General features: G+C 41.2%; 2 protein-coding genes across 7 annotated transcripts in view; one reads left to right on the forward strand and one right to left on the reverse strand.

Annotated features, from left to right (window-relative positions):
* The window catches only part of lrba (LPS-responsive vesicle trafficking, beach and anchor containing), a 173,105-nt gene that overhangs the window by 99,908 nt on the left and 54,321 nt on the right, over positions 1 to 18,876 (forward strand). For all 6 annotated transcript variants that reach the window (XM_069529934.1, XM_069529936.1, XM_020101206.2 and 3 more), the window contains exons 38-39: positions 2,157 to 2,300; positions 4,214 to 4,350. In XM_069529934.1, coding sequence (XP_069386035.1) covers positions 2,157 to 2,300; positions 4,214 to 4,350 — 281 coding nt within the window. The remainder of the gene's footprint in view (positions 1 to 2,156; positions 2,301 to 4,213; positions 4,351 to 18,876) is intronic.
* On the reverse strand, positions 5,726 to 7,274 carry mab21l2 (mab-21-like 2). The gene has a single exon (XM_020101209.2). It carries the CDS (start codon positions 6,910 to 6,912, stop codon positions 5,833 to 5,835), a length of 1,080 nt encoding a protein of 359 aa, XP_019956768.1. The 5' UTR covers positions 6,913 to 7,274; the 3' UTR covers positions 5,726 to 5,832.

Below are 18,876 nucleotides of genomic sequence, written 5' to 3' on the forward strand. Positions count from 1 at the left end.
GCTGTGACCATGCATGCCTTGAGTTGTATAAGCAGGTAGTTGAACCTCTCAGTCGGGAAATGGGGTCTCGGAAAAAGTGTAACCTGTTGGGATTTATGCACATTTCTGCTCCCTGTGTGATGAGTGATGAGGTTGAAGTGCACAGTTAGTTTTTTTTTTTTGTTAATGTGGCACGCCCCGCTCTTTGCATTCATCGTTGAACATTGTGATTTTTTAAAATTATACTTTCATTTAAATTACAGATTTTCTGTTTTGAGTGTGTATCTACATTTTGTATTTATTTTATACACTTTCAATATATTCTTATTAATTGATTTAAGTATTATTAGCATATATTGTAGGTTGAGTTAATATTGTATATTTATATGTATTTATTTTATTTTATTTAATAGTTTTTATGAGTGAATTCTGTATTTTACAATCAGTTAGTGAAATTGTTTTTGATTTCATGAGTTTGCATGTTGCACATAACTCAGCACACACACACACACACACACACACACACACACACACACACACACACACACACACACACACTAAAACCTCAGGGTTGTCAAATTAAAACAAGAAAAAAATAAACCGTCTCTGCTTTAGGAACAGGGAGAGCGAGCGTGAGAGGAGGAGAGTGAGTTAGCGAATAGCCTGTCACTGACGTGCACATTTCCTTTTTGTGTACGTGGTGATAAGTGACACAACTCTGGTCAAAATAGCTTTTCTTGCCGTTCCAACAAACTCGGCTAAACAACATGCTGACTGGTCATTATTTTGCTTGCAGCCACTTGAATGCATGTTATCCTGAGGGGCTATTAATAACTTGTGTTTGATGGTAATAGAGGGAACAGAGCTTTAGTTCGGCCCAGTCACGAGGTTCAGTTGCATCAGACAGTGTATTGGCAGGGCTGGATACTGTATGTTAGTACTGTCTGCGTATTGAGGTGAGAGTTTCTGGGCATGTTTGCAGTTAAATACAAAGAAGTTGAACTACATCTCTGTTTTTTAAGCTCATCTGACAAGTCCCCTATCCACTTGCCTGGTGTGAATACAATGGCATGTGGTATGTATTAGGGGAGCTGGTAGTAATTTCAGTGCTGCTAACTAAAGAATCCTCCAGGGAGGCTTAATTACAGGAAGACCATTCTAAATATCAGTGAGCTGCATATTTTCCATGACAAGAGATTTTTTAGCCCAGCTCTTGTAGAAGTTTCAAAGTGTAGAGCCACATGACGCGGCTGGGCATTTTTAAGGAAGTGCAATTGATCTCCCCTCAGGTGAAGATGAAAAAAGAAATCCACCAGTTATATGTTAATGCAGAGACTCACTGGAGTTAAGCTGCTGCTTTTACCTGGATGCTGGATTAGAAAGCAGACGTGCACAGAAGGAGTGAACGCTCACTAAAGAGAATAGGAATAGGAGTTGCCAGCCAGTCTTTGTGCTGTGGACTTGTGTCTCTGGATCCTCACATCTACACTGAGGAATGCAGAGTTCTGTAAATGTTTGCAGATTACCAGTTTTCTTAAATAATCCATTTGGAACCTCAAGTCATGTTCAGTTGAAATCAAAACGGGCAGTGTACGACCCCCCCTTTAGTTTAAATGTGTTGGGATAAGCTTTATGTGAGACTCTGTTTGGTTTGATGTATGTTAAAGGGCAAAATGCATTTGGGGTGAGGAATTTTTAGTTTTTTAGTTGCTGTTTTCATTTCGCCCGCATGTTCATGTGATGTGATGAGGATCAAGGGTTGCATGTGGGTGTATTTGAGGGTAAACTTGCTATATTTTACAAAACATACCTTTTTATACCTTGTCTTTGGTTTCTAGTTACTTCTTGAAGATGACAAAATAAGGAAACCATTTGAAAAATTTATAATTTTGCAAAGTAGTCTCACAGTAGATAGATTTGCTTTGTTACGTTATATTGATCGCTAAGCACTAATAGTTCAGATCAAGGCAGAGCAGCAGAGAAGGTAACTTGTCTAGTCTGCAATATAAAGTGATAAAAACATATCATTTGTCCTAGTTTGCAGGTATTACTCATAATTGTTGTATTTTGTGCTTGGATCCAGTTAAAGATCAAATCTGAACCTGAAACACTGTATATAATCTTATGGTTGAAATGTTAACGTATAATAAAAAAGGCCCCCCCCTTTTCCTCTCTAGCGCCCGAGGAGGATATTCTCAAAGGCAAGCAGTCCATCAGGAGTCACGCTCTGGGAAATCAAAACTCAGAGAGTGAGACGTTGCTCGACGGAGACGATGACACTCTGTCCAGCTTGGATGAGAAGGACCTGGAGAATTTAGCAGGTAAGGAAAGGAGCTCATCCTCTTCACCTCCCATAGCCACCGCTCAGTCATGGCTGCCCCTCCCCATTTCACTGTGTTGTTTGTGTCCTGCATCAAAGGATGTAAAGAAATAAGGTTATTGCAACTTTCACGTGCATCTCAGTTGTTTTGCTGCACCAACTCATTTATATAGTTCTGGTTTCTAGCTTTTTTCCCAAGTTGCTGTTTAGCTGTTACATCATGGTGCTTTTTTTAGATTCATTGTTGGATTCTTGCTGAGCCCCCTATAAAAAAGGAAATTAGGCGTTTAATGACCGTGTAGCACTTTCTTACTACACAGCATTAACTGTATGGACACCTTTTTCATTATAGCACCACTGCTTTGTAGGAAAGTGCAGTTGAAAACACAGAATCTCCAGTTTTCTGTCTCTGCCATGAGGTCTGCGTCACACACACACACACACACACACACACACACACACACACACACACACACACACACACACACACACACACACACACACACACAGAGAGGCCTGAGTAGCAACTCTGTAAACATTTTTTTCCTAAATCCAGCAGTAGCAGAGTTTATCCCAGGATACTACTCACCCAGAAATGGGACATTATCTGATTTAAGAAAAGCACCATTGCCTGAATAAAAATCTCCCCTCTGTGCATGAGCCTGATCATGCAGCTGCAGCACAGCCTCACATTAAATGTCATCCATCTCAAGATGCTGTGGATTCTTTGTTGCTTTTCTTGTTTAAATAATCTTAATTAAATATCATATAGTCCGCTAATCGGATTGCTGCGTAATCCGCATTTCCCTATGAGCAGTGACAGCGCTCTGCAGACTAAGATGCATTAATGAGGCTCAGGCTGCTATTAGAATAGCAACTGTGGGTGACAATGGGATTAAACGTTGAATCCTGTCTAATAAACTGAAGTGTGTGTGTGTGTGTGTGTGTACTGTGGGAATTGAGTCGGGGGGTTTTGTTGGGAGACGCTGATCCTCTCCTCTTAAGCAGCTGTCTGCTTCAGGTGGAGGCTAATTGAATGTCTTTGAATAAAAATGTTATTTCAACCCACGGATAACGTGTCAGTACTCGCGGGGTTGAGGCGAGGCAGAGGCATGAATATATATATATATATCTGTTTATTCCGTCCGTGTGCAGGAGTGAGGAGGGAGCTGAGGGAAATCAAAGCCGGGCTCCGAGCCTCGTCTCCCCGGCGCAACATCTGCAAACACAATGGCTCATATGTGCGGAGCCGGGCAGAGCTTCCACCCACAGCTCCCCAGAGCCGACCTCTCATTGTCATACTGGCATAAATTAAGATTGATGAAAGATTAAACAGAGCTTACGATCAATTGATTCTGACGGACTGCCGATTTTTGACAATTATGTCTTAAAGCTTTACGATATTTATTTTGAGTATTGTACTACTTTAAAGACCCGTGGCAGCATGCTTTATTTTAGGAGCTATCGGGATGTGCAGCCATTTAGAGTTCCCATGTTTATTAGCTTATCCTGAACTCAGCCATAATTGCGCATCAGTCTAAGGGGGGGGGATACTAGACACTGTGCAGTTTGTGAAGTAGCCGAATTATTTAATAATACTACAGCACGAATAGAAAATAGTTTCATATGAACAATCTTTCAAATTGTTTGAGAGACACGCGAAACTTAAAAAAAAAAATAGGCGAAAAATTGTTGGTACATTTCGTGCGTAAAGTTAGCCATGTGACAACAGAGTGGAGGCGCACGGTGTGTTTTAAAGCTAATCACTCATCCATTGCAGCACGTTCATGTGTTAGGTTTTATACGTTTAGTTTAACAATGGGTTTTTTTATTTTAAAGCCACTATATTTTCCCTCCATGGAGAAGGGCTTGTTTTGGTTGACCGGATCCTGTGTGTGTGTGTGACTCTTCCAGGCCCAGTAAACTTGAGCACCGGCGCCCAGCTGGTGGCTCCGACTGCGGTGGTGAAAGGCACCCTGTCCATCACCGCCTCCGAGGTCTACTTCGAGGTGGAAGAGGACGAGCCGAGCTTCAAGGCCATCGATCCGAAGGTAAGAGACTCGAGCTCCACTGATCTCGTCCCAAACTGTCACTTCCCCCCCGCGCTGAGAGAGGCTGCATGTACTCCGGCTTGATATTTGAATGGAGCACGTGTAACAGGCCTATCTGCAAAAGCGATATATATATATATAAAAAACATTTTAAGCATTTAAGGTCTCTGGTGTTGCTTCTAAGTTTGTCACTGATTAAATATCTCGCCAGCCTGTGGTTGAAGTTACTATAAGGCTGGATTTGAATTCACGTGGAGGAAATGTTATGATGTCAGAATACATTTATTGTATTACTATATTTTCATTGACTGTGAAATTGTTTTGTTTTCTTCTAAGTTGATCATGTGTGGAGTTAATATAAAACCGCGGAATTAAAGCTTAATGTTTTAGTTGTGTGTTCCACGAAATTACAAGTTTTTCTAATAATTAGATAAATTAGTCAAATAAAACAGTTCAGGCCCTCCAGCTATCGATGGTGACCAATTTTCGCTCTGCAGCAAATTAATTTCACTGGAAGCAGATCACAAAAATAAAATGTTGTGTTCTGCTTAAAACACGCTGCCACTAGTAAACTCCACGTTAACTGTAGAGGACTGCTGACCTACAGTTGGTTGTTGCACCTGAACGCTCCATGATATTAATGTATGCGTAAATGGCTTTTTCAATATCATCAGCATTTATTTGAATTTATAGATCTTATAGAATAAAGTCAGAATGTGGAGGTGTCATGTATAAAATAAAGTGAATTATCTCATTTCTACCGCATTAATCAGATGAGGGCTTCACTTTAGCTGCAGGCCTCTGAAAACAGAGCAGAGATGCTCCCATATATTAACCTGAGCACTGATTTACATTCACTCCAAAATCCTTTTGAGCCCGTGATGCACCGTAAAAATAACATATGGCCTGAAGCCGGCTGTGCAATTTCTTTCTTTAAAAATTTGGAATTTCTTACTTTTGTTTGACATTTTTATTTTCTCTTTAGAAAATAACTAAATTAATGATTATCTCCATTGGACAATAACAAAATAAAATGCACCGTGTTTGGCCTCATCTCACCTGTCAACACACGTCAAGACACGAGGCCAAGTTGTAAGTTAATTTGCAACATTTTATTAACATTTCTTTTTTTTTTTAAGTCACATAATGAAAAAATTGAACTTGGCACGCTACATTTTTATTCTTTCACTTAACGATTTTTGTGCATATATTTAAATAAACGTTTCTTCACTTTGTGAAAACATTTAAAGAAGACAACTAAAAGTTCTTACATTTATCTGAAAATGTACCTTCACCTTCTCCCTGGCAGTGGCCCAATTCATCCATTTTCTTTCTTTTTAAAAAAGGGGGGTTTTGTTGATGTTTGCATTCTGCATTATTTTTGTTTCTGATTTTTTTTTTCACATTGCTTGGAGAATCATCTTTGTCCTTCTCTGAAGTTTTATCCCAAAATGTCTCTCGGCTCTTTTCTATACAATCACTTTATAATTTGTCCAAACTTTTGGCGTTGGTGAGGATTTCTCTCGCTAGTCTCCATGTCTGCTTCGCAGCAGCCTCCAGGGCTGAGTGAGGCTTTCCCTGAAACAAGTCCAAGTTTGGCAAGAAGTAGTGGGGACATCTGCGGCACTGCAGACAGGATATGAGCTGCAGCAGGATGCCATTCAGTCGGTCTCCGAGGCAAGACTCGTCCCAGTCGGTCTCTCTCGGGTGTTTCTCGCACTCGTACAGCAGCAGGGTCTTCATGTGGTAGTTGTTGAGCGGTTGTCCCGGCAGCTCCAGGTGACGGTCCCTCAGAGTCTTCAGGATGGACAGAGACTTCTTCCTGCAGCCGGCCATCAGCAGCCTGTTCTCGGCCTCGCTGAACTGCAGGACCCACGCGTCGCTCTCTGCAGAGCTCTGCTTCCCCGTTAACGAGTAGCACTCTTTGGAGAGGAGGTTAAACCCCTCGGCTTTCACTTCTGCTACCCGGTTAGGACCGGGCCAGGGGATGTGGGGCATGGGCCACTGAGCTGCGCTTCTAGGCCAAATCCCAGTGCACTTGAACGCGGGGGTGATCTGCACCACATACCTCTCCCTGATCCGTAGTTTGACCTCACTGGTGTCCGCTACCATCTTTACCACGTCGCGGTAGCTGCACTTATCCACGGCCTGCGCCACCAGTGTCTGAAACCTGGAGCGGATCTTCCTGGCGGAAAGGTACCCGGAGGCGGTGATGAACTCGACCCACAGCGACATGCTCCTTTTGCGGCCGTCGCTCAGCTTCAGCACCGCGCAGCCGGGCAAGGAGCCGTCGTCCACAAAGTTGAAGACCCCCATTTGGTTGAGGTACAGCACCACCTCGAACTCGTTCGGCGAGATGACCTCCATCCCCTCGTAGCGCGCGTCTATCTCGCTGAGGGAGCTGATGAACCGGGGCTCCTGCACCTCCACCTCCTTCAGGACATCCGACACCACTTTACAAACCTCTCGGATGGTCTTCGCAATGGCCGCTTTGCGAGCTTGGCATCTCTCGTTGTAATATTTGTTGAGCTGGTAAACCAGCTTTGCCTGCGTCGCAATCATGTTCGGGCAGAGGTCCGGGCTGTACACCGGGGAGTCGCAGTAAGTTGACGGATCCAATGCTTACCGGTTAAGCCAGAGGCAAAAGCTTCCCCGCGCAGGAAAAATGAGTAATCAAAAGTTTTTTTTTTTTGCTTTTGCAGCGGATGGACGTCAGTGTGAGGAGGAGGAAACGGATAGGGATGCGACGCAACAGCTAAATATCAGTCCGACTGAGCACTTCCAGCACGGCTAGGTAGATTCATATTCAGCTTGTGCGTAATCATCCGTGTCCCGGGCTGCAGGCGCTAAAGGCTCAAACACCATCTGTGACCACTCATCTCTTCTCACTCTTGTCCTCCTTGCTCTTGCGGCCCCCGCTCACTTTCTCGTCCACACTCAGCTGTGAGCTGGACTTGTGTAGTTTATGAATGGTTCCTCTAGGAAGAGTGGAAGGGGTCGGGCTTCTCTTCCTGCAATCATGTGCGGAGCTGTCAGTGCGCGCAGCCAATCAGAGCAGCCAGAGGCAGACGCGGGGGCTCCTGCAGGAGATCTCCAGTGCAGCCGCAGCAGCAGCAGCATCTGGGCGCACGGAGCTGTCCGCTGCTCCCCGGGTCCACACAGGGAAACACAAACCTTTTCACGGGCTAATGCCAGCGTCCTCTCAGGCTGCAGTAAAGCTTCTTTTTTTTGTCTCTTTACGCGCAGTTTCTCCAGGTGCGTTTTGAGGATTATTGTAGACACAGTGTGAGTGACAGTCTTTAACTTTAGAGACTTCAGCAGATAAGTCTCCTGCTTCTGTTTCTCTCTTACATGAATGTGCATCTTTGTCGTTATTTGGAAGGCTCGGTAATTATCGATGTTTTATATTGACAAAGTTTTACTCTCAGCATGTCCTGGTTTCCCTATGAAAAACAATGAAGCTACACGTGTTGGCTTAATCTTAAAAACCTCTGTTTATACGAATTTAACTTAGATTTTTCATTTTTCTAATCAAGAATTCTAAGTTGATCACACAATTTGTAAATTAAATTAAAAGTGAAAAACTAACTAAACCAGTAGCCTATAATGTCTTCCTTTAAGATCCACTGAAATTCCTCTTTTCCCAGCGATTTAAATTATTTTTGATTCATTATTAAATATTGTATTCCCTTTTATATTGCTTCACCCTTAAACACGGTTCATTCTTCGAGTGCACCTGCAGCTGCAGACTGCAGAAATCTTTTTTACCATGTTCCGAACTGCAGTCATTAAAACTGATCAATTTATTGGGAAGTGTATTGATCATTTTTGGTGCTGATATTTTAATATGAAATCACAGGAGCTGACGTAACACGTTTCTCCTCGGCTTCAATCTAAAAAAAACCCCACACGTTAATTCGCCTGTGGCTTTATCACCGTGAATCTTGTCCATCCTGAATAATTTACGCATGAGGGCTCAGTGAGGTTGTAATTGAAGTCATCTTGTCACCCAGACTTCACGTTGAGGACTAAAGAAGCCATTACTCCTTGTTTTTACCCCCACGCAGACAAGAGGCGGGAGTGTGGGACTTACTTAGATATGTCAGCATGATGGGAAAATAAAAAAATTTTGCATTTAAAAAAATCCATCTGAAGCACTTTTTAATATCGCTTAGAAATCGCTGAACTGCGCCTTTTTTGCGACCGTGTAGTCTATCATCTTTAAAGTTTTTTGTAAATCAACTCAATCTGAGTTTTAACTTAAATCTGAACAGAATATATTTCACTACAGCAATTTATTTATGGAGACAAGTGTTAAATATATTCCAATAACTTCAGAAAATTAATTATACTAATAATCTGACACCATAATCCGACTATGTTGTTTTATTGAAGGTCTTTCTTAATGTTAATGTGCATCTCAGACAATAAGACCAATGGTTGATCTTAAACATGCATTGACTGGAACATGTCTGTATGATATTTTCTATGTTGTTTCAAAGATTAGAAAGATAGAAAAGTTTGATGTTGGTAGGATTAGTTCAGATAAAATGTTAAAAACTCACGAAACCTAATGACACTTGTTACAAAACTATTTCCAAATCGGTTTTTTTAAATCATTTCCAGAAACCCATGATCTGATAACAAGTGGCCAACTTTGTGTTGGATTCTAAAATAAGATGCAAACAGAAACATAACAAAAGGTTAATAGAAGATTAATAGCCCTGCTATAGTTGCCACATCCCTCTGGACTTCATCAAGTAGCCTTTTTCCAAAAGTGCAGATGAGCCTTTAGGGAGTTTGAAGTAAGTCATGATTATTCCAATGAATTTGATATTTAGTTTGATTTGATGAAGGCTGCCTCAGTATTTGAGCTCATCTCAACATAACAACTAAAGCTCTATTCAAAAACCAAAATGCACAAGTTAATACACACGGATTTGGTTTTACGTGACAATCACAAACAGCATATTTATTATTAATGCATTGGCCAAATATAGCAAGTTACTGGATTCGTGGTTAAATATTATGCAAAGTTGTTATTAACCACGGCTCAGTACTTGTCCTCAGTTAAATTAACTTTGGTCACAGTTGAGGGGATAGTGGCAAATTAATTAATTAATTACTTACAATAAATTGATGGATGAAAGATTCAAGAGGATACTTCGGTGAGTTTCATTTGTCGGTGCGTCGCGACTTTTGCAATTGATGCACAAGCTGCAAAATGAACTCACTATGTCCATTTGGACATTTTTCCGAGAACTAACAGAGTAGAGAAACTATGGCAAGAAAAGCAACAGTTGACTTGGCAACGTTGATTTATTATGAAATCAAAACTGAACGTTAGAGTGAGTGTTGACATTCCTTCCCTTCACATCATATTCAAGCAAAGCGATAGTTACACTAATGTGGCTGTGGAATTTGGGAATAGATAGAAGCAGAGAGAAGTAAATGAGGAAAAGAAAAGTCTGGCTGATGATTGCAGGGTGACTGTTTATTATCAAGCTCATAGCTCCAGAGATTAATCGACTCTACTTGTAGAGCAAGTGTCCAAATATTATGAAGGTCATTCTTACTGTAGCTTTTCAAAATATATGACAACCAAAAGCTTTTATAATGACATTAGGAATCCACTCTCTTATCGAACCACATTCTGCAACTGTTGATTTTTGTTTTTTATTTTAGTGTAAGATGACGTAAATCGATTGAATTGAATTAAATCACTTTATTTTGGCAGTTGATGTAGAAAGGTTAACCATAACTCACAATATGAGCATTTACCTTCTGCGTACATATAATGGTCAACACACTGCCAACGCAGCTAGTAACAATTTAGGAGCCTTGTTTTTAGCATTTACCTTTGTTAGCGCTATGTTTATTTCTATTTTAGTTTTTATTGTCCAGCGTCTTCAGTGTAATGTATAAATCTATGAAAGTAGCCAACATATTGTCACTCAATCACTTTTCATCCGTCCATCCTTGCTACTCCTTTGTGCCCTTTATGTCCCGTGAACATTCAGAATTATCTGTGGTTCCTAAAGAGTTTCCCCTGGTTTATATTCTACTGGAGAAAAGATCAGGAGCCTGTCAGAGAGCTCTTTGATCACGGCCTGTGTGACGACTCCACAGTGATCCCCTCACCAGCACAAAACAGTGTCCATGCCTGTTGCAAATCTCTGCCAGCTGATGAGTAACCTCTTTGCTTCTCAATTTTTTTCTCTCTACTTCTGTCCTTGCTCTGTCTTTCTTTCCCACTGTCTCAGCCTTATTCTCCTTCTGCCTCTACTTTCCTCTGTACTGTTTATTCTGTATTTATAACATAGTTTACAAGTAGCAGAACAAGCTCTCAGACATAATTTGTCTTGGAAATGTATTTGAAGTATATTTGGTCCTATTTATAAGGACCTTCTTTATTGAATGTCTTTAAATCTTTACACTTAAGTTGAATTTTAGTTGTAAATTAACACTTTTTTGGCTCATCGACTCGCTCAGTCTTAAATCTGAAGTACCAGTTTACAGTATACTCCACAGACAGCAATTACATTTGTATTTCTTTACGACAGAAGTGCACACAGTCGAACGCTTCATGCGAAACAGCTCTGAACGTTAAGGCGTCTTTTTGAAGACGACAGTCGAAGAAAAAGTGTTTGTTTTGCAACAGGATGCACTAAAGTTTCTTCCTCGTGTCTGTTGGAGTTATTGCGTTTTTTACTTCTAAGTGAGTGATAAGGGAGGGGGGATGTCAAGGCTCGGCATTGCTCAGTAGTGCTCGTTTTTCTCCCCCTTTTTCCTTTCTCTGGAAACATGATAGCTGCAGGAAAAGTGGCTCACTGCCTCACAACACACACCGACATGCACATGTGCACAGAGACCAACATCAGCACACATGTGAACCGAGTACCTTTTTGATGCTCATGTTCACACATTTTCTTGCTGTCTCCCAAACCCGGATGGACGCAGCTGCTGCCTCCATAGAGGACTCAAAGAAAATCATCGCAGGCAACTAATTGCCTGGCAGGCCCCTGCATCTGCTCGGCAGATAGAAGAACTGATGAAGTCACAGAGCAGATGTGTGTGTTTCGGAGAGCCCTCTCTGTGTTTCGGCACAAGTCATTAATATTGCATGGGGAGTTATCCTTGCAGAGCCACTCCTGGAGACTGCTAATATTGCATGAATGAGGAAGTGAAATTCACTTTACTTCCAGCAGATTGGTTAAAGGAAATGTCTGCAAAAACCTGATTGGATGATATTTGTAGCCCTCCCTTAGAGCCGTATCACATTCTGAGTGTATTGTAAATTATTCCTGTAGCATGGTTGAAAACAATTTAATAATCCTACGTAGCATTCTTGAGTATGTGGTACTTTAACCATGTAAAAAATGTAAATGTATTATTCCAAATACTGGCAGGGACATTAAAGTCTCTTAAATTCAGTGTGTAGTTTTGAAGGACACAAAGTCCCGGGTGACAGCTGAAGGAACAGATGAAAAAACAAAGTAGTTAATATTTGGAAAACACTTGCACTAAAATGTAAGATATTTTATATCTGCATGTCCCTGTCTTTACAAAACTATAATAACTTCTGTACCAACAACAAAAATGTTATACTTTGAACATTGATATATATATTGTGTGTACTTCATGCTGCAGTGACAAATATGTATTCACGATACAGAAGTGAATGAATTTATCACTGACATGTAAAAATCTAATATTTTAGCCTCAGGTCTTTAGAAGAAGAATGGATTTATTTTATTGGAGCAGCGGAGACGGCTGTGTAAACTGAAGATTTCACTCTTCATTCCCTTTCCTCATACATAAAGTTGGTGTCTTGGTCATACCTCACTAATGAAATCCCTCCACGTCATAGAGTGTCTTTCCTGCCAGGCTGCTGATAGCATCATCAGTTGGTGTTAACTTGCAATGGTTCTTCAGTTCTTGGAAGACGGACAGAACACAAACACAAGGGCTGAGAGTGTTGACGGGGCAAATGAAACGAGTCACCCTCCTCGATGACGTCACAGTAACTGTTAGCACTTTATCATTTTGAGAGTAATGATCAATGGAATAGGTCCATCACTCGAACGCTGACTGACCTGTCGTTGGAATCGCAGTCGCTCACTCACATTTGCATCTATAAGGCTGTGGTGTTTATCCTTAACCCCTTAGATACCCATGTTATGTTTCCAAAAAGTTTTAAAGACCAACCAGAAAAATGTAGTGGAAAGAATATCAGTACATTTTTTCCAAAGGTCAATGTCCAACCTTGGACTATGTAATGACAAACCCCCCATTGAGAAGACATTGGTGGCTCTAATTAGTGGGGTGGTGAAGGCTACCCAGGGTTCACTGGAGTGGATGAATGGTTGGTCACTAAGTCAAAAAAAAAAAAAAAACCCTCACCCTGGTGCTATGTAGCTACCAGTCTCATATCGTTAAGCTCTCCCTAAAGTGTCAAAGTGCTTGGGCTGCAACCCTCCCCCGTCCTTCTGCTCGCTCCGCCAAACTCTCATGGTCACCAGGGACGACCTTCGGCTGCAGCTGCCAATCACAAAGAGCCATGGCAGCAAGAGGTCTCTGAGAGAGGAGCCTATTGATTTTCCAGTTAGAGCCTAAGTAGTGTGTGCTATAGGACCAATGGACAGCCCAAGCAGGTATGTCATTATCAATGAGCCCAAGGAAACGGATTCCTTCACTCTCACTCATTCATATTGGCCTCCTTCCCTCCCTTGCTCCCTTCCTCAGCAGTTGCACCATCCATTGCCTCTGCTCCCCTCGTCTGCTCTGACAGAGTGCATCCTGAGATGGTCAATAAATCGTTCGGGCACACTACAACAACAGCTGGGAGAGTGATGTGTTGGGATGACCTTCCTCCTTTTCATTCCTTCACTCTTATACTGTCCAAGCCTCCCTGCTTTCCAGGTACAGTAATTATAGCACCTAGAGGACATAAAATGTTTCCTTACCAGAGAAGTAACTTGTTAGCGTCACAGCCGGTATGTGCCCCTTTTGGAATGTCCCGCGTCCTCGTATCTTCAACATCCAGGTTCAGTTTAATCCCAAACACTCCCTCACGGTGCACTTTGGCTCATCCAGTCATCAGTAAACCCAATTATTATCATACTGCCTCTCTAGCTTTGCCTCACTGCTCATGGCAAATCTCTGTCCGGACCTTGGGAGCTGCTCACCATAAAGACACGTGCAAACAATTAGGGATGATTTAAGCCAATTACAGGAGATAAGGCCAAATAAATGTTTAAAGCTTTCTGAAGTGTATTCCTGTTTCCCAGTAGAGCAGTAAAGTCTTGTTACTGTCTTTAGTGTCCTTTACTTCTTCTGCCTCTCACACAAAATACATACGCACTCCACTTCTGGTTCTTCTCCTCTTTGAGTCTCAAAACACATCGATGGTTTTTATATAGTCTCTCCAGTTGTTGGAGGGGTTGATGAACTCAGGCTGTAGGGATGAAGTCAGCAGTCCCCTAGCCAGATGTGGGGTGTTTAAGAGTCACGAAAGAAGACTCGTTAATGATGAGCTTCAAAGCATCCAAAGATACTGGCCCCTACTTTTGCTCACAGCCCGTATCTCTTCTAGTCACGCTGACATTTTTTGATGGCCATTGTCAAGACCATGAGATCAAATGCCTCATAATGACAGAATTTAAGATGTTTTATTTTTTTAGTATTTCTTTTGTATTTTTTTATAGATTCAATTAAATTTTATTTGTATAGCGCCAAATCATAATGTACATTATCTCAAGGCACTTTACATAGAAAGTCAAGACCTTAAAACCTTATTTAATATATAGAAACCCAACAGTTCCCACAATGAGCAGCACTTTGGTGACTGTGGAGAGGAAAAACTCATTAACAGGGAGAAGAACCAGGCTCAACGTGGGCGGTCATCTACCTTAATTCACATTTTAATTTTATTTTTAAATTAGATTATTAGCAAAGTCTCTAAAACTAACAACATTCCCATGTGTTTTACAAGTATTTTGTGTTTAGGTGAGATTAAAATGTTTCTCATGCCAACATGCTCAACCACGATGGTTTTAAATTTAATAGTAACACTTGTCATTAAGACAATTTCTTATTTTTTTCAATTCTTCTCGCATTGCTTTGTGATTTTAACAGTCTCACATAAGCACTAGCATAACTATAAATTCTGGGTCACATCAAAACTTAGTTCTGTCTGATAGCCCATAGTTTATTCTTAGGAGACTTTGAATCTTAGTTTTTCCCTTGAGACAATTTAACCATTGAGACAAAGCAGGCTGATGAATGTCTGCAGTGAGTAGTAACCAGGTAGGACAGGTTGAGGAAAGACAATTGCCACATTGGTAATCACATACAAAACATTAGCGACAGTGTCATCGCCACCTAATGATGACTAATGTCTCCCTTCCAATTGCTTTCCCCTCACACACACACACACACAAATAACTAGCCCATCACAAATAAACATGCCCCTCTCCAGCTTCCTGTTTGTGACCTGACTTTGGACCTTTAACCAAACCACAGACCACTGTGCCTGAGACCTGGTTCACACTTAACCAAACACCTCCAGACAAAGAGCTGCTGCCCCCTCTTTGCACCTGAGCCTAGCCCCTCCATCATGCTCCATCTCTGGGCTTGACTGGGCCAGTCAGGGGGCAGGTGCCTCCCCTCCCTCCTTTGATTGATCCCCTCTCTCCATCATTTATTCCCTTCGTCTGCCTCTGACACACGTGTCAAATGCAACACACCAGCCTGATGGATAGGCCTGTTTATGGATGCCAGTCTGCCTGGTAGGCTACTGATATTACAATCAGCACCTGTGTACCTGCTGTTCACAAGAGCCTCCGTTATTCAGCTGAGGTCAGAGAGATACTCGGCTCCGATTGAAAGATCGATGTCCAGCGCAGCATATTTGAAATCGGAATTGTAAATGTGGTCTTGCTTTGTCAGAAAGGTCTGTGCTGCAATTCAGATGATAAAACTAGATCCATATGTCATAGACTTTGAGTAAATATAGCTCTTCGGCTTCCTTTTATCTGTGTCTTTCATTTCTCATAAATACAAAGGAACCTGTTCGACTGGGTCATGATATTAATTATAGCTATTATAGCTATAGAAATTATTCTAAGCAGCTGTATTTATTTTCATAAAGCAAGTTGATAGCATTGATGTGTACCGTGTGTAAAGACATATGATGTGCTGGAGTGCAGAATGTTACATTGCTGAATTCTGGTGCCTCTGTAGCCATTATGGTTAATGACCCATCCAGTCTGGTAGAAATGGCACATCCACAGGGACATTCTGCAGATGACAGACTCATCCAAGACTCGTTTCTTGCCGACATCAGCACAAGAGAGCTTTCCTTCTGCTCTGCAGCAGAATGACTGTAGATTAAGGATGCAGCGTGAATACAGAACTGCACTAAAAGTGAAATCAGAAGATGAATCCATTTTGCTTGATGTTGGTGACTTTAAGTTGCTAGTTATTCATCTTGTAAACTCAACATCTCAAAAAAAAAACCTAACATGATGCACTCTTCTTTCTTGCACCATGGATTTTCATTTCCATTTGTTTAATGGCTCAAGTTAAATTAGTTTCACTCCAGCAATCACAGTCCTATTCAATCTGTATATAAATGAAATGCCGTGGCCAAGTTTAAATTAAATTGTAAAACGTCTGAACCTCTATCAATAGTTATTCGATTGTCTGTGAAGCTGTGCTAATTAAAGTTTTTAACAAGGATCCTTTTAACAATCCGCAGATAATTATCAGAGACTGCACAGTCCCCCTCTACTGACTGTTTTAGCATCTTTGAGCTCACGGTTATTGGTCAGTCTTACCGCCGTCATCATATAACTGTATTTGCTGGATGTGAATATTACTGTTTCTGAAACAGGTTTTAACAAGTTTGAGCTGATGTGTCAAAAGTTATTTTAGCAGCTTACTCCACAGAATAAGTCTACAACCTGATTTCCGATCATCTATATTGATATCACCTCAAAACCCAGTTATTTACACTCATCATATGACACACCTTACCCCAAGACTCTATTTACATTTACTCCCAAAAATGAACTCTCTTTTCAAGAAAGACCAGAGCACAAAAGTAAACATGCACAGTTTAAATATGAACAGATGAACTCACATATATGTTAAATAGCTGAATAGTGAATACTTGAATGTGGTGTTTTTGAATCAATTGCAAGATTTCAGAAATTTCTGCACCTCATTCCAATTGCTATGAGTATATTGCCTGAAACCAGTTCCCCCAAGCTCAATTTGGACATGTGGTACAACTGCTGTTAGAATTACCTGCTAGCTGACACTCTATGTTCGGTGTTAACATGAGACCCAAGAGTAAAGCTAATGAGCCAGTTTTTGCAATAGTAATTGTTATAAATAACAATCAATGCAATTCTCTTCTGTCTGGGTGAAGACCAGCTTCTACTGGTGAATCTTGTTACCTGCCACCAAAGCACTGAAGATGCTTATTAATTCAATTTACTTTATTGCAGTTGTAGCTCTGAAAATGCTTGTCACTGATAAACCTGTAGCTCCATTTGAGTCACCTTCAAATTCCCTGGTCTCCACAGCCTGTTCCTTTATACAAGTCCCATTCTCTCCCTTTTCTTTCGCTCCGGACAACCAACCTTAAATTCTCCAAGAGGGGTATACTTTTCACCCCACACCCACTTAAGCTGGTGACAATAGCCGGATTAGAAAAGAATTTACTTCAGCGAAGCCTCGCACCAGCCCCGAAAAAGCCTATCCATCACTAAATAGCAAAATGGGGGAATGAAGGAGAGCGGAGAGAATGCGATAGGAGTCGGTCAGCAATCTTAACCTGTCTGATGTTTTACCATGGCAGATTATAGGGAGCAGAGGACCAATAGCATTGAGTCTTAAACAGCCCCTGTGCCTCAGTGGTAGCTCTTGGCTGTCTCCTTGATTTTCTGAATCAGGGATGAAAAGCATACACACCTTTTCACTTTTTCCTGATGTGCAGGTGTTTACTGATGAGCTTGACAAATCAAGGAACACATTAAAGCTCTGCAGGCCAATCTCAACAGGTGCAGCGATGCCCCTGAGGCCTTATGTCAGGCTTCTGCTGCTTGACATGCACGTTTTATGCACTATATCCTAATACGAAGCTGACCTTTATTTTTACAGCTGATTTTTGTTGCGTTTTTATTGTTGTCCAATGAATTAGCCGCACTCAGAAGAATCCAGTCAATATTTAAAGGTGGAACTTTACCGATTATGGTTTTAAAACCTGCATGTGATAATGCATGGACAACAGAGAGGATCTTCGTCTGCTGCCTCTCTCGCCCCTCTTCCTCTCATTTATGTAGCCTTATCCCTCTTTTGTTCCTCATCACATTTGAGCCACCAACTCTGCTCTTTGTGGTCCCAACCACAAGCTGTGAAGGAGTACAAAAGGAAGCGCACCTTGAATATTAAAAAAAAAAAAAATTGGGGGCTGTTTAATGTCCTCTGGCCTTTCCTGGTTTTTATCTGTGTGTCATTCTTAAAACTCTGGAGTTAAAAATATGTCACTTATTTTCTGAGGTCATGAGTTGTGTTCAATTCTAATTTCCAAATCAATGTTTATGTATTAGTGTTTCCATGTGGCCACTTTGGTTTCTTATTATGTCTCAGGGCCCTTCTAAGGATTTCGTCCTGATATGCCCAAAGGCTGAATGTCTAATGAGTTAATGCACTGAAGTCTTCACTTCTCTACCAATTAACCCCCAAAACCACTGCAGCATTTCTCTAAATCCACACAAGACCTCTTTTTTTGTTCCTGCTTTATAAAGGCTAAGCCTTCAAGGAAAGGGAAGGAGAAAAGGCTAACCAGTTAGCAAACATTGAAAAGGGCCAGAAAGGGGTTTAATCCTTATTAGGCTAAATTCAGACTAAGTGGCCCCAGAGATCTTTTCAAAGGGGACTTTATTCACTCTTACTGGGTGACGTTTGGGACTGAATGCTTTGAGCCTTTAGGCTTCAATGCCTTACGTTCGCTGCAAGCTGGGCTTGTTTATTTTGCTTTAATTCTCTCACACTCCAGTGCAGCTTCTCACTTGTGTTTATTTTTTTCTGACCTTGTAGTTTGTTTTACTTCCCCTGAGGCAAATATGGCTTTACCTGTGACCAGTGATTACATCTTGAATTAGTTACATGAGGCTAAAACAATTGTCCCTCTCAATATTGTTGGACACAAATAGTCTTGACTACTGTTGTTGAAGCATGTGCATCCACTGTTCAACAGGCAGTTTCTCTTCTTTCTTATACATTAACTCTGTGTATAAAAGATGAAGTGTCTTGACTGCTTAGTTATTTGTATTTGTTAAATTAGTTCAACAATGTTACATTAAAGGGATGGTTCATTTGGGGTAATTCACTTTTTCATTGTTTTCCTGAATGTAACATAAGGCATTGATACAGCTGTTTGTATCTGTTCAATATGAATGTGCAGCCGGTAGTTGGTTTGTGTAGCTTAGCATAAAGCCTGGGAATAGGAGCAAA

Source organism: Paralichthys olivaceus, chromosome 8 (assembly GCF_024713975.1).
Source record: "Paralichthys olivaceus isolate ysfri-2021 chromosome 8, ASM2471397v2, whole genome shotgun sequence".
In the NCBI taxonomy this organism is placed as follows: domain Eukaryota; kingdom Metazoa; phylum Chordata; class Actinopteri; order Pleuronectiformes; family Paralichthyidae; genus Paralichthys; species Paralichthys olivaceus.